This window comes from Hyalella azteca, unplaced genomic scaffold (assembly GCF_000764305.2).
Source record: "Hyalella azteca isolate HAZT.00-mixed unplaced genomic scaffold, Hazt_2.0.2 contig111, whole genome shotgun sequence".
Lineage (NCBI taxonomy): Eukaryota > Metazoa > Arthropoda > Malacostraca > Amphipoda > Hyalellidae > Hyalella > Hyalella azteca.
In genome coordinates, this window is record NW_025930472.1 from 256099 (window position 1) to 277783 (window position 21685).

Genomic DNA, 21685 nt, shown 5'->3' on the forward strand with positions numbered 1-21685 from the left:
GTGGTGCAAGAGTGCATCATCGGCGTATTTTCCTAGGCCGTAGATGCACAGATTAAAAAGCAAGAAAAACATTTTTCAAATAAGCAACATTTGAAGTATCTCATCTGCGCTCATATAACTACGCAGTACGTACCAAAATTCAGTGCGTCAGAACGTAAAATCGTTTATTAAACTTTATTAGATAACTTTTAAGCAACTAAACTTCAACTTGCTCTTAAAGTTAAACGCTTACGGTAGTTATTCAATTTTAATGCGTTGTTCAACCGCTTTTTATTAGTTATATACCATTTATTGATTGCGCTGCAAATGATAGCAAAATAACACAGTATACTACCTTGAAATACTACCTTTCAGTAGTATTTCACATGACAGAGTTTTTTTTTTCAAGAAATCACCCATCATAACATAACATAACATAGTGATGTCGGCGCTGAAGTGTAGGCCTGATGTGGCCTGTCGCCGATTCTTTTCCTTTTCGTGCCTTGTTCATAGATCTAAGCTCGTGTCATTTGACCGGATCTTTTCATGACTGACGATAGTTTGAAGTAGCTACTAGACTTCACCGGATCGACACTTCAGCGAACTCGCCTGCGAACTCGCCTGCGAGCTGAAGTGTCGGACCGGTTGATTCGAAGCGAGAAGAAATTTTGTCGCGTGGAGAAGTTGCAGCGCAGTTTTTTTTAGCTTATAGCCGTGGCTCCTGGTGTTGGTTCTTGTTTCAAATTCTAGTAGCCCTTCAGGGACCTTGTATAGACCATGAGTATATATATCATGACCCATGTAGCGTAGTTAAGTTAGATAGCATGATCTACTTTCAACACATCTCGGACAAATTTACGTCCGGACTCGTGGCCATCTTCAAAGACATGATTGCAGAGGTCCTGCATTTATTTTTTGAACATAACTTAATCTTATACCCTACCTAGACATGTTGTAGACATCCAAACTGGAAGTCACTCACCAGTAACGTGACGCAATTACAAAACTTTCGGTGCAACACGTTCAGTTTGAGCTTCGCTCTAGAATTTGTTCACCAAAATCATAATTTATTTCGGGCAATGGAAAATAAAATTCATTTGCATTCAATTCATACATGTGGCTTATATTTCTGAAAGAAACCTAAAGGCCTCTCATTTGCCTCCTATGATCAAATTAAAGAAAACCTCTACAGTGCTAAAGCAATAAATATTTCTCAGGGATGATTAGGCATCCATAGGTGTAGATAACGAAATACAATTTATTTTTAAATAATCAAACTTGGTATGGAATATTTTTTCTCTGTATCGTTTGACGGATGGAACACATGGACCATGATGGACGTAACTTCTGTCCTAAACTGGGTTAAGGTCGCAAGTGTTACGTGGAACGATCAAACTTCCTTCCACTGCAGAAGCTCTCAGGCCCCACGGTCATCCTTGCGGTTGTCCTGTGGCTTTAAGTCCACCCAGCGTGGACATCCGGAAAAGAAGAAGAAGATCAAACTTCCGAGCTTGCATTAACAGTGCATAGTAGTTGGTGCTCTTCAGCTCCTGAACATTTTCTAAGTTGTAGTTTACCAGTTAATTTCGGATGGCAAAGCGAGGTGTTGCTATCATAATAATTACATTTACCTGAAACTGTTTTGTTGTCATTGTTGTGCTAGAATGTGTTATGTTGTTAGGATGTGTTATTAACTGTTATAATGTGCTTGGTTATTTGTACAGCGCGTGTGTCCTTGTCAATCATCGGGCATCGGTCAGAGTTGCACTTTTGTATTGTTAGCAAACATATCAGCAACTTTCTTCCCTGGCATACTAGGCTTACATCCCAAAATAAACCTCCATCGTACACGCCGCACCTTCCAGACTCCAGAGTCCAGCAGGCCATGGAAGACAAGATGGAAGTCAGAGCCTCAGAGGATCTCAGTTCTCAGGATGATGTAACTTTTGAGGGAATTTTCCCATGCATAATGAATTTTTTGAAGCCACTGGTCCACTCCACACAGTTTGCGCAAAACAATCTAAATCTTTCTCTTTCTCTTTGCAGGGGAGGAAAACATCTACTCTGTGAGCCGCGACTGAATTTTTTGAGCCGCAAACTAACAAATTTTTAAGCCGTATGCCTAATTCTCAAGCCATCAGCCATGGAAAGCCATTCTTGAACTGCGAAGTTGCGAACTCTTGGCGAATGGCGGCGATGGCCATGGTGCAGAGGGTGGATGCCACACTCAGGAAGATGTATATAAACAGGGAAATTTCTCGCGTAAATCAATCTAATTATATTTTGTTTGCGCAGACGTTCGTGCAAATCACGGTCATCGATTCCGCGCCGCGCCGCACTCGGCGCGGGCCGCGGAGCTGTCCGACACAGTTCTGATTTAGACACAGTTTTCATCTGAATGGAATGGCAACATCGTCTGTAGATGATTTCAAGTAACACTGAACCAGCATTGCCAGATGGTATATTTCTATACCAGATTTCACAAATCTGGTATTTTCAAAAGGTGTCTGGTATGAATATTTTAGATCTGGTATATATGCCTAAATCTGGTATTTTTCTGGTATTTTCTGAATTACTGCAAATTTACTGCATTTAGTTCCACCTCTGAAGTTTGAACTTCCTCCAGCGTAGGCGTGGATTATATTATTATTTATATGAATTGCCTTCAGACTGGCGCGATTACAGCTTTCCCGCCATTTTTGGAACCGCAAGTTTTCATGTCAACTGGAACTCGAACACCACAGCAGAGAGTATTTTATGCAGCTAATGAATTTCGCAAACTTTGCTGGAAGAGAGATAATTGAATTTTAGAAAAAAGGCGGGATAATTCAATGAAGGCTGGTGGCAGAGCTGCAATCTTGATACTCTATTGTGATTCGTGCTATGATAACCTACGTAACAATTTTCATATGATAGTTATAATTTTTGCACATTCAAAGTACACATGACATAACATACTGTAACGCACCCAGATTTGGAAACCATTATTGCTCAAATGAAGCAAAAATAAACGACAGACCATTGACTTATCTTGCAAATATATATATTCATATTATGTATCACATAGCATAATTACGCTCTGTAATTATGCCATATTGACCTAATTTGTATAGTCCATTTACGCGCATTGTTATTAGGTATTGATCATGTCGATTTTGCTGGCCGGGAGGATGTCGGTAATGTAAATGTAGTCATAACATTGGCATGCAGGATCGTACTGTTGACATACAGGTTCATACCCTACTTGCCGCAACCAGTCCAGTCATTCATTAGAATTTAGAAGGCACCGATGGCACATCTAAAGCCATGTTGCCTTTTTTAGTTCTGTAATTCATGTCCGATTGAATTGTGATCTATGAATGAATATTCATTACTGTGCTGACTCTTAGAACCTGAGTCCTGAGTTGACGCGGTAGCAATCTAGTTAACTCGTATCCAACCACAACATAGTGCGGATACACGTTTGTGTGTACGGTAGTGTGATTACGTAATTTGCATTGCCGCGCATCCATATTTAAACTATTTTAGCTTTCTAAAAGTACGGCGCTGTCGGCGCATGGCGAATTTTTTTTACCGGCATAGTACGGCGCACCGCGCAGGTCGTTAAAATGACAATATAAATTCCCGCGCACCTGGCACATCTTCCTGACCATGGGGTGGATGCAGTGTCGCCAATATATGGGTTTTTAAGCCCTAAGCGTCGCCGGGTAATTTTAAGATGAGTTGCCGGGTGATTTTTAATTAAAAGCCATTTACGCTGAGTAATGAAAAACTATTTACAAGCCACAAACTTATTCACAAGATTGCATGAATGTGTTACCCCAAATAACTAATTTTGCCCTAAAAACAATCCGATTGTACAGCAAGTGTCAACTGAACATGTAATAATGCAGTCTGACCGCTCTAATGTGACCGCAACTACGTAACTGTAAACTTGATGTTTACATTTTTTGGCGGGAACTCATCGCAACTGATTTCTGGACAAGTTTCACTGCATACTGATCAATCCAACATACCGGAAACCTTACTTTTTTAAAATAGTTGGCCAAAGACCGAAAAATATATTAAATGAAAGAATTTCAATCTAAATGTGTTGGCAAGATCTTTTGAAGGCGTAAATTTTGCTACTGAAGCGTTGCCAAAGATCTTGCAATATTCATCCACTCTCTGCACAGTGGGGCGATGGCACGCGCGAAGATCACGAATAAGTTCGATTTTTGCCCTAGAAATAGCAGTTAAACATTATTCCCCAATTCAAATGTAATTTAGCTCATGCTAATACCTACCTTACGATATTGCAAAAATATAACACGGTTTTACACGAGTCTGAGAGGTGAGTTCAAGATCTTCATCTTCGACATAACGTTCACAGTTTAATATATACGAGTATGATGAGAGCGTGGTACTAAACCGCGGACTTGAATATTTTGTGGAATGATAAATTCTATGATAAAGAAAAAAAAGAGTCAAACATATGGTACAAAGTTTGGGAAACACTTGTTAAATGTTTTGACCAACTAGTGAACAAAAAAGTTTACCTGCAATGAAATATAAGCTCAAACAGAATAACTTAAAAAGGCTACTTTATATCTACAACTACAACTAATATAATTAGAGAAAGAAATATAACAGAAAATTTTTTTTGGAACCGAACACTTTTTTTGGTTGTCAGATCATAATAGTGGGCGTAAATAAATAGACTTATGGCAGATCTAGTAAGACCTAAAGATACCTCCAAACCTTGAATTCTAGCATGCATTAATTTTTTTTATGTATGTTGGTATGCCAGATTGTAAGTTACTTTGATTGGCCCAAAGAGACTTTATATTGTTCATCCTAATTAGGGAACATGAGCTGGGTTTATGCCACACTGAGCATGCTGAAAAGTAGAAACTAATGTATTACAGTTACAAGATGATACAAAGTCTCTTGGGTGCACATCAATAACCAATGATGTCATTGTTATTAGCCACCAGTACCATGTAATATCACACAATGATTATAATGACAATGCTTATAATGACACTGCTTATAATGAAACACTTATAAATCTTTTTGTTGCTTCAATATTTAACATATTCAAGTAGGTTTTCTGTATGTGCCAACCATCGATAATAGAACTGGAGTTTTAGTGGCAATCATAAGCACTCATAAAGAAAGATTCTAAAAATTTATTCTTTGCCACTGTGCCTCAAGATTAGAAAACTCATACGTACTTATGACTAAAATCTTGACCTACTAAAATATTTTCAGTAATTATGGAATATTATGTCTTATTTGTGCATTTTTTTTTAAATAAGTAGTCCTATAATTAATCTGGCAGCAATTTTCTGGCTCCAAATATGATGGGGAAAGCTGTAGTTGTGGCTCAGAAAGTTGATATATTTCATGCCTGCTATACCCCACAGCTTGGTGGTAACTGAAAGATTTTTTGGAAACCTGTTCATTCTGATTTTGCAATCTACTGTACTTCAAGGTTTTATATGATATCTTATACCTATATGTTAATACTTGTGGCTGTGATCTCTACTTGTTTAGTTACAAGACTCAAGAGAGGTCAACTAAAAATGGTGTTGTGTTTGCTACTATGCCCCATAATGGCAATCAGAGATTGTGCTTAGGAAAACCCCCTAAAAATAAGAGGAAAGCTATTGTGCTTGTAATGAATCAGTACCTATGACAGTTCAGTTGTGAAACCGACAGTGTTGTCTAAATGTTTGCCAGTGAACTAATATGTCAATCTTATTCAACAGGTTGCAAGATAGAAGCCACAGGCTTGGAGAATGATTTTTTATTCCATATCCAAGTATCATGGCCAAAGTGTTGCTAATTTTGTGGCTTGCTATTTAAGCTTTATACAGGCTGCAAATCTCCAGGCCTAATTCTTAACTGCATTAAAATATATAATAGTTGCATTATTTACTTTGAGTTCAATAGGAAGTGTTGGTTCAAATTTGCAATAAAACTTCATAGCGTAAAAAGCCATGACTTCCTTCTGGTTAATAATGAATTATTTTAAAGTCTCTGATTATTACGGTTATGTATATCTTCTTTGCATCGTTGTTACGGCATCACAACAATGTGAAGCACACCTCACGTCTGAGCCCATGCTCGAGGTTGAACGTCTGGCCATGAAGTGAGTTTTACTATTATTTTTCTAATTACATAGTTTAAGTATATATTTACTACATTAAAGCAGGTTTCATTGAAGACCAGAGAGTATTTCTTATTGACAATTTTCTTATTGTTTTGCTCTATTCGGCAAATAGAGAAAAACTATCACTTCCTAACTATCACATAGTTTCTATCACTTCCTATCAAGAGCCTAATTCGCTGAATAGAGAAAAACAATAAGAAAATCATCAATAAGAAATACTCTCTGGTCTTCAATGAAACCTGCATTAAATAACAGCTACTGCCAAACTACACAAATTTACTACATTATAGATATAAATGTTAGCTTTATTTGCTTCAAATTGGCTAATTTATACACTCATACTTTTGCTGATAAGGCATGGACAGTATCTAAGGCAGCCAGCTGCAGCACTTTCTGGCATTTTTTAAGTATTCCACCATGCTGTCTGAACGTTAATGTGATTCCTAAAGTCAATTGCTTATCTGATGAAAGTTAAATTATCATCTATAGCAAATAAATTGGTACTACCAATCTGCCCCAGATTGTATTGTGTTGTAGTGTGTGTTGATAATTAATCATATTGATTGTTAATTGTAATCCATGGAGAAGTGAAACTGGTAAGATATAAGACTAGTGACATGCCAAGTCGTTCATAGTTGTGTCATTGGATTCTTTAGTTTCTGATGAATTGATAATGCCACTGCTAGGCTTGTCATGTGCCAGACATGACTCAACTTTGTGGCAGTGCAAGCAAAGAACAATTAATCTCATTTTTATTTACTTCTGCAATTGGCCATGCTTTCATGAGGAGAAATTAGTCAGCCTAATTGTGCTCTTGATTGTCATTAATTTGTCATTGTTTCTCTTTGCAGGGAAGAAGCAAGAGAAATGTTCTACCATGCATATAACGCATACATGGTGAGTTGACAATGCATATAATGCATACATGGTGAGTTGACAATGTGTATAATGTAGGTATATGTAGTGAATTTACATTCATACGTGATAATGCTTAGCTCTTGGTATATCAATGATTGCAATATTAATGGAAAAAATTCAGGTTTATTTTGGCTCTTCACAAGATAAATTAGTTTGTAATGGACTGGTTAAGAGAGTGTGTTCCACCCATATTACAGGGATGTGAACTAATTTGTAATGATACAGTACATATTTTTGTCATATGCGAGTGTAAAATAATAAATGTTCAGGGTACTGTTGAACTGTGCATGTTTAATGCTGTGCCTTTTGCCAGGCCAATGCCTACCCTGCCGATGAACTGCTGCCGCTGTCGTGTGCTGGACGGTACAGGGGAGTCATGCCATCCCGGGGAGACATCGATGATGTGCTGGGCAAGTGAGTGATGCTGACCTGCAACACTCACATCACTGACCTGCAACACTCACATCACTGACCTGCAACACTCACATCACTGACCTGCTACACTCACATCACTGACCTGCAACACTCACATCACTGACCTGCAACACTCACATCACTGACCTGCCACCCACTAACCTGCACTGATCCCCCAGCTTCTCGCTGACGCTGGTGGACGCCCTGGACACTCTGGCGGTGCTGGGGGACATTGAGGAGTTCGAGAGGGCGGCGCGTCTCATCGTCCGCGACGTGAGCTTCGACACGGACGTCGTCGTGTCCGTCTTCGAGACCAACATCCGCATACTGGGCGGTCTGCTCAGCGGACATGTGCTCGCTGAGCTCTTCCAGCAGGTGAGAGCAACATCCGCATACTGGGCGGTCTGCTCAGCGGACATGTGCTCGCTGAGCTCTTCCAGCAGATGCCTTATGATGTACTCACACTGAGTACAAATGACATCAATGTGTCTCATTATAGGTCTTTATATACCGTAGACATTTAATGCAGGTTTCATTGGAGACCAGAGAGTATTTTGTATTGAAAATATTATTATCCTTTTTCCTTATTTGGCTAATTAGGCTTTTGATAGGAATTGAAAATTCAAATATGCTCACCAATGTACATATGCTAACTGAAGAAAGTGCAGCTACGTTTAAATAAGTTGATACGTCGTGCATAAAGCTAAGTATATATGTGAGTTAATTTGTATGTGTTAAGCTGTGTACCGGTTTACATGAGTTTATACAATGTATATGTATACAGCTGTATGGCGCGATGCCGTGGTACCATTAAGCTGCGTATATATGAGTTAATACAAGTTATATGTGTGCAGCTGTATGGCGCGATGGCGTGGTACCATTAAGCTGCATATACACGAGTTAATACAAGCTATATGTGTGCAGCTGTATGGCGCGATGCCGTGGTACCAGGGCGAGCTGCTGACCATGGCCCAGGACCTGGGCGACCGTCTGCTGCCGGCCTTCAACACCTCCACTGGAGTGCCCTTCCCTAGGGTGCGTGTACAGCCCTAACTACATGATGTCTTAATGACATATTAGTACATAGTGACAGTGTAGTATAAAATACATACATTACTGTCATGATGTCTTGTCTTAATGACATATTAGTACACAGTGTAGTATTAAATACATACATTACTGTCATGATGCCTTGTCTTAATGACATATTAGTACACAGTGTAGTATTAAATACATACATTACTGTCATGATGCCTTGTCTTAATGACATATTAGTACATGGTCTAGTATTAAATACATATATACATATTCTTAATTACATATTCTTCCTTATGTCTTGTGTTGAATACTTACAATATTGCCATGAAGCTCTGGGCTGTCACCCCAAGATTGATGCTCCCACAGTAGATGTTGTCTAGTCTACTTGTGTCTTGAATGTAGGGCTCAGCTCCCTCATAACACCTCCCTCAGGGGTGCAGGGCTCAGCTCCCTCATAACACCTCCCTCAGGGGTGCAGGGCTCAGCTCCCTCGTAACACCTCCCTCAGGAGTGCAGGGCTCAGCTCCCTCATAACACCTCCCTCAGGAGTGCAGGGCTCAGCTCCCTCATAACGCCTCCCTCAGGAGTGCAGGCCTCAGCTCCCTCATAACACCTCTCCCTCAGGAGTGCCTCATAACACCTCTCCCTCAGGAGTGCCTCATAACACCTCTCCCTCAGGAGTGCCTCATAACACCTCTCTCCCTCAGGTGAACCTCCGACACGGCATGAACGCCCCAGAGCTGGGGGGCGCGCGGGACACGTGCACGTCGTGTGCAGGGACGATGATCCTGGAGTTCGCGACGCTGTCACGTCTCACGGGCGACGGCGTCTACGAGGAGAAGGCGCGTCGCACGCTCGACTACCTCTGGGGCCAACGCCACCGCTCCACCGACCTCGTCGGCACCGTCCTCAACGTCCACTCAGGTCAGGGGCAAGGGCGGCAGTAGCGTGCTACATGTAGCGGTAGCAGCGCTACATTTAAGCAATTGTAGCGGTAGCGGCCGCTATATTTCAAAGTAGCGCTGCTCAGCTCTGGTCAGACCCTCAGGGGCAAGGGCGTCAGGGGCGTGGCCACTCAAGGGCGTCAGGGGCGTGGCCAGTCAAGGGCGTCAGGGGCGTGGCCACTCAAGGGCGTGGCCACTCATGGGCGTCAGGGGCGTGGCCACCCAAGGGCGTCAGGAGCAGCTCCCTGAACTAGACCGTCCAGGTACAGACAGCTCCCTGAACTAGACCGTCCAGGTACAGACAGCTCCCTGAACTAGACCGTCCAGGTACAGACAGCTCCCTGAACTAGACCGTTCAGTTAGACCGAAGGCTATCAACAAACTACTACTGCTGCTGTGCTAAGCCGTGGTCGCGCAGCTCAAAGGTCCTAATGCAATGTATATGACGGGGCCACCCGATGCGTGCTATCTCGTATCTAAAAGTGGTTCAGAGGGAAATGCATTGAAAATCCTATAAAATATAGTAAAAAATAGCAAGTAATTTTAAGAACTACTGTTTCCTGTCGTTACACGTGCAGTGGTGCGGTGTTTTGTTTGTGTGGTGTGGTGTTATGTTGGTGTGGTGTTAGTGTGGTGTTGGTGTTGGTGTGATGTTTAGGTAGTGTGATGTGGTGTTCCTGAGAAGCACGTGTCCCTACAGGCGACTGGGTGCGGCGGGAGAGCGGCGTGGGTGCTGGCATAGACTCCTACTACGAGTATCTGCTGAAGGCGCACATCCTTCTGGGCGACAGCGACTACCTGCACAGGTTCAACAAGGTGACGTGGCGTGACGTGTTGTGACGTGCTGTGACGTGTGGTGACGTGGCGTGACGTGTTGTGACGGGGTGTGACGTGGCGTGACGTGGTGTGACGTGGCGTGACGTGTGGTGACGTGGTGTGACGTGCTGTGACGTGTGGTGACGTGTTGTGACGTGCTGTGACGCGGCGTGACGTGCTGTGACGTGTGGTGACGTGTTGTGACATGTACCTGGTGGTTACGTGTGCCAAGACTTAATCTTTACTCATATTTAACACGTAGACTACGATTGTTTCATCTTGTACTATTATATCATTTTTTGTACTTTTTTTAAGCAGGGTTGCCAGACGGTCATTTTTTCCGGACAAATTCCGTGCTTTAGTTTTTCTCAATTGCGTTGTCCGGCTAAAATTTATCATAGGGGTACTTCCTAATTAAATTTTAAATTCTGCAAAAAGAAAATAAATGGAATTTTTATAGCGGAACCTACAAATAAACTAGTATACATTGAATTATCGGCCTTTTTTGGCCTTTTTTGTTCTCGGATTTGGCCGATTTAAGGCAACCTGAATTATGTACCACTACCTCCTGGAGAAATACATTTCGTGGTATGCATATGTACCAATACGTAGTCAACGTGTTAAAGTATTCTGTTGTTATCAACCCTGCCGTGTAATGTCATACGAGGTCCTTACCTTAGCACTCAGTGTCAGTGACAGCATAATCTCTGCCCTTGCTGACATTGCTGCCGTGCTGACGCCGTGCTGACATGTGCTCTCCCTGTACAGCACTACTCTGCCGTGATGAAGTACGTCAGTCAAGGCCCCATGCTGCTAGACGTACACATGCACCGGCCCCACACCACCACACGCAACTACATGGACGCCTTCCTGGCCTTCTGGCCCGGTCTGCAGGTCTGCTATACACTAGCTGCACTAGCCTGTTCATCACACTAGCTGCACTAGCCACATACCACCACACTCACCACACCCACGCCTCGTCATCACCTCTGATGATGTACACAAGACTAGGACGTCAGAGTATCTCTGTCACCAGAAGTTGGCCGCCGTCTTCAGCATGTCAGGAGGCTCGAACCACACGACCAGACGCCGGCAAAACACCGATCTCAGTAGTTTCTAGCTCAGTGCATTAGCTGGTATCTTATTGCACTTGCTTTCTGTTCGTTAAGACTTCAGTACACGTCAATAAAAAGTAGTTTTTATTTCAGTAAAGAACAGTTGAAACATTTAAACACTTGAAAAAAGCGTAACAGATAGATAGCTTCATGATCGATAAACTGCTTAATAAAGCCTTTAAAGAACATCCACAAGATCTAGCGTAAAAGCTAGATCTTGTCGCCTCACAGTCATTCTGACCTGACCTCAACGCTACGTCACTGCTACGGCAGTAATGTTGGACGTTGCTCTAATATTATGGTATCTACTACCATAATAATTGATATCATGGGTACCTATGGTATCTACTACCATAATTAATAATTGATTTAGTAGATACTTATGTTATCTACTACCTACCATAATTTAATCGATTTAGTAGTTACTCATGGTATCTATTACCATAATTTACAATTGATTTAGTAGATACTTATGGTATCTACCAAACATGCACACAAAGAACATTGAATGATCACAATTCAGAACTACACAGCCACAACAGACTTCACCACACCACCCTAAGTCTGGTGTATGTGTGCAGGTGCTGAAGGGAGACATTAAGCCTGCCATTGAGACACACGAGATGCTCTACCAGGTGACGCAGCGCCACCACTTCCTGCCTGAGGCCTTCACTACTGACTTCCAGGTCAACAGCTCTCTTGTTTATTTATTTATCAGCTCTCTCTTGATTCTAATATTAATCTTATAATCAATGATCTATGTATTAATCAAAATCAAAGGTGGTATTATAACAATCTTATAAAAATATATTATAAAAATCGTATAACAATATATTATAACAATCGTTATCACGTAATTTATTTATGAGCCCTATCTTGATTCGAATATTAATCTCATCATTGATAATCTACGCATTAATCACAATCAAATGCTGAATTATATCCGCGGATAATAAGTGTCATCGCAATCATTGTCGCAGCGTATACTTATCAAGGTATACGATAAGGACGCTCTGTTATTCATCCTCATTTATTTATGAGCCCTTTCTTGATTCAAATATTAATCTCATGGTCGATAATCTTCACATTAATCACAATCAAAGGCTGGATTATAACCGCGGACAATAAGTGCCATCACAATCATTGTCACGGCGTATACTTATCAAGGTACGTATATGAAAAGGACGCTCTGTTATTTATCCTCATTTATTTGTTAACCCTTTATATATTGGTCTATTGATGATCTTCGCATTAATCGCATTCAAATGCTGGACTATAACCGCGGACAATAAATGTCATAAGAATCGTCCCGGCAGGTGCACTGGGGGCAGCACCCACTGCGTCCAGAGTTCGTAGAGTCGACGTACCTGCTGCACGAGGCGACGGGTGACCCTTACTACCTGAGGGTGGGACAAGAGGCGCTGCGCTCCCTGCAGAAGCGCGCATGGGTGCCTTGTGGCTACGCCGCCGTCAAGGACGTGCGCACGGGCGCCCACGAGGACAGGATGGACTCCTTCGTGCTCTCCGAAACATTCAAGTATCTTTACCTGCTCTTCTCGAAGCCCCACGAGCTGCCCTTCAATATGGACAACTTCGTGCTGACCACCGAGGCTCATCTACTGCCGCTGTCCCTCGCTCGAGCCTCTGTCGCGTCCGTCCCACGGAATTCATCATCCCCACCCCTGCTGGAGGTCGAGGATCCTCCTGTAGATGACGCGGATGGGGAGTTTTCGCACTCGTGCCCTAACGCTCACTCCCTGTACCCCGGCGAGCAGAAGTTTGCAGAGAGCATAAGGAAGCCGCTCAAGAACTACGTGGACTCGGTGTGTCCCAGCCGCGGCCGCCACGCCGCCAAGAGGAAACTGCGAGCTTCAGAGTTCAGGGCGGGCGACAGCGACCAGCTGCAGCTGCTCGCTGACATGGGCATCAAGATTGTTGAGCTGCCGGGGGGCAAAGTGCAGCTCCTGCAGACTTCTGCTCATGTGAGATATGCTCCACTGTCTTGCTACTGTCTGTTGTCTCATGTGAGATATGCTCCACTGTCTTGCTACTGTCTGTTGTCTCATGTGAGATATGCTCTACTGTCTTGGTGCTGTCTGTTTTGTCCCAGTTTTGCCGTAAGTCCAAGCCAGTCACAAGTTTACTCCCAAATATATTGTTGTTGTGCAGGCGCTGAGCCGCGACGACGCTGAGGAAGGAGTGCTGTTCATGCAGGAAATGATCGACCTAAGCAACACTCAGCAAGCACAGCCAGACCATCCCCCCAGACTGGTCACCTTCGCTTACTGTGCTGACGAAGGTGAGCATCCCTCCAAGCTGGTCAGCTTTGCCTACTATGCTGACGAAGGTGAGCACCCCCCCCCCATAGGGATCATGTGTGTTCTCTAAATGACATCACATGATTTGTAAGAAGGTCTGAACGGAGCACGCCTTAAGTTAGGGCAGAACTGCGACACAGGACCTCATGATAACCGCCGTATTCTGAACGCTCTATTATGACATTGTATTACGACCACCGTATCATGAGCGTCATATTATGACTTCGTATTATGGCAAACGTATCTTGAGCGTCGTATAATGAACAATATATAATGAGCTTTTTCTTGCAGGTAGCAACTCTGACGTGGACAGTGCGGCATCGGACAAGATAACTTCTGCAGCTGATGCTGAGGTTGATGCTGAGTCTTGTGCCCTTGAAGCGGAGGCTGTTGCTGCTGTAACGGAGACTGGTCCAGCAGCAGCGGAGACAGTTGCAGCTGCATTGGAAGTTGATGCAGCTGCAACTGAGGCTGAATCTTGTGCCCTTGAAGCAGAGGCTGGTGCAGCTGCAGCGGAGGCTGATGGAGATGCAGCTGCTGCACAGGCTGTTGGAGATACATCTGAGGCTGGTGGAGCTGCAGCGAAGGCTGGTGGAGATGTTGCTGAGGCAGAGTCTTGTGCAGCTGCTGTGGAGGCTGGTGGAGATACAGCTGAGGCTGGTGGAGATACAGCTGAGGCTGGTGCAGCTGCAGCAGAAGATATACCAGCTGCCGTGTCACGCTTGGACAGCATTTTAGTGCAAAGCATCATCGCTGGTCCTGCTCAGTTCGGGCTGCAGCTGGAGGGCGACACGATGGTGAGTGTCCAGTGATTGGTTAGCCTGCCAGTTCCTTGTACTGCTGATTGAAGAAACTGTAAACAAAGCGCTGCCGCTCACAACGCTCGTCCCAAAACTGTTGCTTTACTCTGTGAGTAGCTGATGCCCCGAGGCAGCGATGCATAGAGGCTTCGTTTCGCTGGCCGCTCAATAGGCTCGGCCAACCAGTGATGTGCTAGTCCGTCTAGCCTTGCTGTTGCGGCCCAAAAAACGCGCTCTTTTAACACGTTGAGTGCGGCACGACCCACCGTTGGGCTGCAAGGTCTTTTTTCCAGACAAATTACGCAATTTAGTTTTTTTTAATTGCGTATGTTGACAAAAATTTATAATGGCACTCCTACCTTATTAAATTTTAAAAAGTGCGAAAAGAATGAAAATTTAATTTTTGCACCGGACAACTTCTATGTCTTTGACTAATTACTTCACTTCACTACGTTTTTGACTAATTTACTATGTCTTCAACTAATTACTTCACTTTACTATTTTGACTAATAACCTCAGACCGGAAGACGTGTTCTTCACTACACCACCGCTGCCATAGAAACGAAATTTATTGTCAGGTGGAGGGCGAGGTGCTGGTGGCTGCTCCGTTCCGCGCATGCGGCGCTCTGGAAAACGGCCACCTCGCCAAGGGCAAGATCGTGGTGGTCGAGCGCGGCGACTGCCTCTTCGTTGATAAGGTAGCATCCAAACTAGGGTAGGATCCAGCGACATGGTAGGATCCTGCGACACGGTAAGGTCATGCGGGATCCTACCATGCAAGTTATTAGGCAAGTTATTATGGTAAACCCTGGGGGCTTTAGAGTCCTTAATAGAGTTGGATCCTGCGACATGGTAGGGTCATGCAGGGGCAAGTTATTAGGGTAAACCCTGGGGGCTTTAGGGTCCTTAATAGAGTAGGATCCAGCGACATGGTAGGATCCTGCGACACGGTAGGGTCATGCAGGGGCAAGTTATTAGGGTAAACCCTGGGGGTTTTAGGGTCCTTAATAGAGTAGGATCCAGCGATGCGGTAGGGTCCTGCTATGGACGAGTGATTAAGGAAAACCTTATGGGCTGGCTTTAGGGTGCTACCAGGTAATCCTCTTTCGTACCTCACGTACCACGAGTCAATGTACAAGTGAGACACCAACGCCCGTTGTTGTGTTGATGTTGTTGTTGGCTCAGCATCGTGTATCAGGTGGCCCAAATGAGGGCCTTGGATGCGCGATAGTCAGAGGCGGCGATCTATCGTGGACTGGGACTGCTACATCCGAAACAAATACTAAGGATACTAAAGATGTTGTGTTGGGCAGGCGCGCGTGCTGCAAGGTTCGGGCGCCGTGGGTGGCATTGTCGTGGACAACGCTGAGCTTGCCGCGCCTGACGAGGGCGGCCAGGCTGACGAGGAGCTGCCTATGTTCGCCATGTCGGGGGACAGCGCCTCGGAGGACGTGACCATCCCTCTGGTGTTCGTGTACCGCCGGCCAGCGCAGCAACTCCTGCGTGCCGCCGCTGCGCCGGGCCACCTCACCGCCGTGCTGTCCGATGGCGCTAGTGAGACCAGACACTTTGCTTCTCATTTGTACTTTATTACATCTTGCAATTAGCTTTTCAGACTTGTAGCTACTGACCCTGACACTTTACTTCTCATTTGTACTTTATTACATCTTGCAATTAGATGTTCTGCGGCCATACTTTCAAAATTCGCTAAGTGAACTTAAGTACTTACGCTCTATTTTCCTGTCTATGATTGGTGGATTTTGCTTGAAATGACGTCAATGATTGGCTGATGAACTTACGATCTCTTAAATTTTTTGAAAGTATGGGCCCAGACTTGTAGCTACTAACATTCACTCTCATAACCATACCTTTGACATGAATAGCCTTGAGTACGATTAATGTATGTAATGTAATGTATGCCTAAGAGGCTAACTCCCGTCAATGTGAGCAGAGCGGAGCAGAGACACGGACAGTCTCATTGTGTCTCTGGGCGACATCGCGGCGTCACGTGACACTCACACGCCGGTGGTGCAGGCGCTGCTGCGGGCGCGAGCCAAGGTGAGGCTACTTTTTGCTCCCCATCTACTATCCATTTTACTCAATTTATTTTTGCTTAATTCCTATTATATCTCTTAAAGATATATTATGTTTTATTTTAGATCAATTATATATTTTCATATAGTGTATGTGCCTTATTTCACTTTATATTTTAGAAAGATAGTGTGTGTATTTGAACTTTAACACTACACTGGTAAATACATGTGGGCTTATCGAGAGCATACCCAGTCCACAATACCTGCCGTGTTGGATGTTACTTTGACCTGCTGTTCTACAGGAATACTGTCCCGCTTAAGTGTTTTGTATTTCAATAATTTACCACATCCTCCCTAGCTTCATTGCCTGCACCATGTCTCTTGTTTCTCTACTGGTGTACTTTTTTCTGGTGTTAAGTGTGTTATTATTTTGTATATTGAATGAAGCAAGTCGGTTGCTATCGTAGATCATCACTGCTTGTTGTGTAGCTGCCAAGAAATGAGATCTTCATTATCTTCAGCCGCACGGAAGCACTTTTTTCCAATTTTATTTTGAAATTCTTCATGTCTTCATTTGGTTGCTTTTATTACTATGACTTTCATCAAGGCTTAAGATATTATTTTTTTTGGGTGTTGCGGGCAAGGTTCTTATTATTTAATGTTTTATTGTTTTGCTACTCATGGCGTTGTACTCTCATCTTACCTCTTCTCACCCTCTGTCCATTTCTCTTTCAGTTAGTTCTACTCGTGTTATTTTCCCTTTATCTGCTGTCCTTGTGGCGCACCGCAATGCCTCAACTTCGGTGACCCTCGCCAGACCCACGAAGGCCTCCTGCAGCAGCAGGACCTGGGGCTCCCTCAAGTCCCCAGCTCTGGTGGTGGTGGTGCCCTTGGTCTCTGCTCGGACGACCTCGTCACAGTCATCGGCACTGCCGACACGCTGGTACGTCGCGTCTCTGACGTGTTGCCTTCACCTTGTCATGGTCTCTGTGACGTGTTGCCTGCTCTTAGTCATAGTCTCTGTGACGTGTTGCCTGCTGCTTCTCATGGTCTCTGTGACGTGTTGCCGGCACCTTGTCATGGTCTCTGTGACGTGTTGCCGGCACCTTGTCATGGTCTCTGTGACGTGTTGCCTGCACCTTGTCATGGTCTCTGTGACGTGTTGCCTGCTGCTTGTCATGGTCTCTGTGACGTGTTGCCGGCACCTTGTCATGGTCTCTGTGACGTGTTGCCTTCTCCGTGGGGTGGCACCATGACAAGGTGCCACGTGTTGGGTGCCACGTGTTGGGAGCCACGTGTTGGGTGCCACGTGTNCACGTGTTGGGTGCCGCTTGTTGGGTGCCACGTGTTGGGTGCCACGTGTTGCGCTGTAATACACCACGTAATCGTCTTGCCCCCCTACAGGCGGAGGGCTCAGCTTCCCTGCTGGAGGGGTCGGCGGGGGTGGGTCGCTGGGAGGCGGCGCTCCTCGAGGCGCGGTCTGCTGACGACCTCATCGCTGCGCTGGGGGAGATCGTGCGCCACCACAGGCCTGAGGGCGGAGGCGCTGCTGGGGGCGAGGGCGATGGAGCGGAGAATGTCAGCACCCAGTGGCTCCTGCAGAGAATACAAGTGAGGCGTCCTTGATGTTGCGTTCACTGCAGATACGTGCTGCTCACTTACTGCTCTTTTACTGCTCACTTACTGCTCTTTTACTGCTCACTTACTGCTCACTTACTGCTCACTTACTGCTCAATTACTGCTCACTTACTGCTCACTTACTGCTCACTTACTGCTCACTTNCTCACTCACTGCTCACTCACTGCTCACTCACTACTCACTCACTGCTCACTCACTGCTCACTCACTGCTCTCTCACTGCTCTCTCACTGCTCTCTTACTGCTCTCTCACTGCTCACTCACTACTCACTCACTGCTCACTCACTGCTCACTCACTGCTCTCTCACTGCTCTCTCACTGCTCTCTTACTGCTCTCTCACTGCTCACTCACTACTCACTCACTGCTCACTCACTGCTCACTCACTGCTCTCTCACTGCTCTCTCACTGCTCACTACTCATTTCTCCCCCTCCCCCCACAGCACCTGCTGAGCCAGAAGGGACGCCGCAGCCCTCAGCTGCTGCGCGTGCTGCTGTCGTCGCACGTGACGCCCCTCCTCGCCGTGCTGGACCAGGCGGCCGCTGACGAGGACGACAGAACGCGGCCACTGGCTGCCATCGTGGGGCAGCTCATACACATCCTAGGGGCCTCTAGTGCTGGTGATGGTCAGCAACTGGCCGCCCTAGACGCCTCTAGTGCTGGTGATGGCCAGCAACTGGCCGGCTTAGATGCCTCTGGTGCTGGTGATGGCCAGCAACTGGCCGGCCTAGACGCCTCTGGTGCTGGTGATGGCCAGCAACTGGCCGGCCTAGACGCCTCTAGTGCTGACCAGCAACACAGTGAATTTATTACTAGAGAAGCTAGTGTAGATTTATTAAGTGACTCATGTCATAGTGAAGACAACTTAAGAGAAGAAGATAGAAACGAGCAGCCACCTGGGCAGGCTGCTGCACCTGCAGATATAAGTGTGGCATCAGACTCCGAAGATAAATTCCCGTCGCAAGATGCAGACGGAAAAAAGCCCCCACAAGAACTTGACAAAGAAAGACAAGCAAGGCAGTCGTTACCACAACCGCCCCCTCTACGGAGTCCAGACGACAGGGACGCTCGGGACGAGTTGTGATAATGAGCCTGGCTGGTCCCTTCACGCTAGTTGGGTCCTGTCCCATCGTTGCGGTCTAGTGGGAACGCTGTCCAGGGACGGAGTTCTTTATTCTGTAAAATGAATGTTTGATAATAAAGATGTGTGTCTTCGACTGGTCAGTTGTACAAGGAAATTGCGAGTGTGGCTTTGACTTTTGATATGGCCAAACTGCAGTGACTTTTGATACATGGCCAAACTGCCGTGAATTCGATATGGCCACAGTGCCGTGACTTTTGATATGGCCAAACTGCAGTTAGTTTCGATATGGCCAAAGTGAAGGCTTGTCTTGCAGGCGCTCGGTTATCCTGCGTCTTCAGTAAGATAATGTTATTTTTTTAGACAATCGCCAACGCAGGACAAAAAACATTCTCTGATCAACTCTCACCAGTGATCAGGACAAGTGCCGCTAGTATCTTATTGAACTTTATACTGGAATTTTGTTACAGAAAAAACAGAATTGTTATGAGTTATGAGAGGTTGGAATATGATGGCACTCCAGTGACTTGATGTTCTGCTTGGGCTGCTTGCATGTCCTCTCAGATTTGATTGCACTGTCCTGAGTTAATTTTTGTTCGTTATAATCAAAGAAAGTCTAGTTTCTTCTGTGTTACGCGTGGCTTGTGTGTTGTGTATTCCGTGTGTTGTTTTGCCTCTCCAGGCTATGAGCTGTCATTTTATTTAGAATTCACTCGTGAGTATTGATCATGTGTGACGAGTTATCTGCACCATAGCTTGTTATCTTGCAGCGAACAGGGCTCTCATTGTGAAATTTAGCTCATTCTCAACTGAAGGAAATTGTAGGGGCTGCACCATGTTGGCCTCCCAGTGAGAGACGACGTGCTGACACGTGCTTGCCAAATGAGCGTCATGGAGGGCAAGGGATTTACTTTAGGGACTACATTTCAGTGGTTACAGCGTTAGTACAGTGGTAACGCGCTGTCGCTTGTTACACGTGTTACTTGGAGGAAAGGTGAGGCCTGCTGTCCTGCTAGTGTGGCAGGCCTGTGACGTGCTCACTGCCATGAGTGTCCTGCACGTCATTAGAGTGCAGGGCTTCAACATAATTGTTTTTTGATGATCGCTCCGGGCAAAGCGGGTTCTGGAAACGTTTTCATTCTAAACGTTTCAATTACTTGTGCAATAACCTGAATAATAATATAAGATTTCTTAATGTATATAGTATGGATTTCTGAGAAGCGAAGTGTCCGCGCTCTCTGGATGCGTTGCGCTGGCTGTTGAAGTTCAGCCGCGCTGAGAGAGACCTGTGATATTTTAAGATAGTTCAATAGGTAGATTGTTTTACTAAGATCTAAATGTTCTGAAACTCTATGCACTTCAGTCGCTAGCAAAGCTAACCAAATGCTCGCATCCTAACCTCTGCGCTGGTGCGTTAGTTTGAACGCGTTGCGTGGTCGCTTCGTACGACATGCGACCGAGTCTGGCTCGAGCAGCACAAAACAGTGCATGCCGGTGTTGTGTTGTGCTCGAACTGTTCTGGTTCAAGTTGTTGGATGGACTGGTTGTTGGGTTAAACTTTAGTTATTTCCTTGTATCTTATTAACCAAATTGCTCAGTATTCGAAATCACCATGTCTGGTTTTGTTTGATTCAGCAAAGTTTTTTCATTTTAAAATCATTGACGGCAAACATCGGTTATGTATTTCCGATACTTAGACAAATTATTATGTGAACTTACTGATGTTTTATTAATGCTTTTAGACCATTTTTGTGAGCTTACTACGCCTTTCAGACCGATACGTGAGACGCACGGTAAGTCACGGTCTCGACTGGCTGTCGAGACCGTGACGGTCTCGACTTCATTTGACGGTCTCGACTTCATTTGACGGTCTCGACTTCATCACGGTCTCGACTTCATTTACATTAATGAATTCTTCAAAATCGTTATATCCTTAACGACATATTCTTATAAGCACTGAATTTCCTCTGGGTCCTCTGCTGCTTGTGTTTGTAAATCGACTACACGTTATTGTTTTGCCTTCTATTATTTATATGCAATTACTTATGCTTTGGAGAAATAATTTGTATTTAATGCGACCAAACAATATTTGTTGTTCATTAACATCCTGCTCATGTTATGCTCATCTCTACCGTGCTTCGTGCGATGGGATTAAGCAGACAAAATAATATATTTTCGTGTTTCTTTCACCTCCCATTTGCACGTTTGATCTTTACTTCTAACGCTGACGCAATGAGATTGTAGTCTTCATTTTGTTTCCATTGCGCTTCTCATTTTTTGCCGATTTCTACGAATATTTAATTCTTCGATACCTGAAAACTCGTGGGTTTTAAAGAATATTTGTTGAAGGAATTCCGTTTGAGAGTAACATGATATTTGACGAAGAGTTTTTTTATTGTCCTATTCGACGACGACCAACTTTCTTGTCGACGAGAT

The 21685-nt window shown here is 44.6% G+C and overlaps 1 protein-coding gene across 2 annotated transcripts; it reads left to right on the forward strand.

Annotated features, from left to right (window-relative positions):
* Nucleotides 1-5734: 5734 nt before the first annotated feature.
* On the forward strand, nt 5735-21633 carry LOC108674853 (ER degradation-enhancing alpha-mannosidase-like protein 3). Of its 2 annotated transcripts, XM_018162834.1 has the most exons (19): nt 5735-6115; nt 6988-7033; nt 7368-7468; nt 7648-7786; nt 7855-7911; nt 8393-8503; nt 9214-9430; nt 10151-10266; nt 11035-11160; nt 11963-12067; nt 12698-13363; nt 13551-13680; nt 13991-14496; nt 15078-15197; nt 15813-16053; nt 16451-16557; nt 17350-17475; nt 17937-18143; nt 18611-21633. In XM_018162834.1, the coding sequence occupies exons 1-19, from the start codon at nt 5964-5966 to the stop codon at nt 19250-19252; spliced, it is 3915 nt and encodes a 1304-aa protein (XP_018018323.1). In that variant the 5' UTR covers nt 5735-5963; the 3' UTR covers nt 19253-21633. The 2 variants fall into 2 exon arrangements, with proteins under 2 accessions (XP_018018323.1, XP_047738690.1); XM_047882734.1 differs by lacking the exon at nt 7855-7911 and having other exon boundaries at nt 7648-7843.
* The last annotated feature ends 52 nt before the right edge of the window (nt 21634-21685 follow it).

Excerpts from the sequence above, each read along its gene's own strand:
- LOC108674853 (XM_047882734.1), top strand. The coding sequence starts at position 5,964 with ATGACTTCCTTCTGGTTAATAATGAATTATTTTAAAGTCTCTGATTAT. Across the intron at positions 8,504-9,213 it reads CTGGAGTGCCCTTCCCTAGG|GTGAACCTCCGACACGGCAT; the intron begins GTGCGTGTACAG and ends TCTCTCCCTCAG. Across the intron at positions 14,497-15,077 it reads AGCTGGAGGGCGACACGATG|GTGGAGGGCGAGGTGCTGGT; the intron begins GTGAGTGTCCAG and ends ATTTATTGTCAG.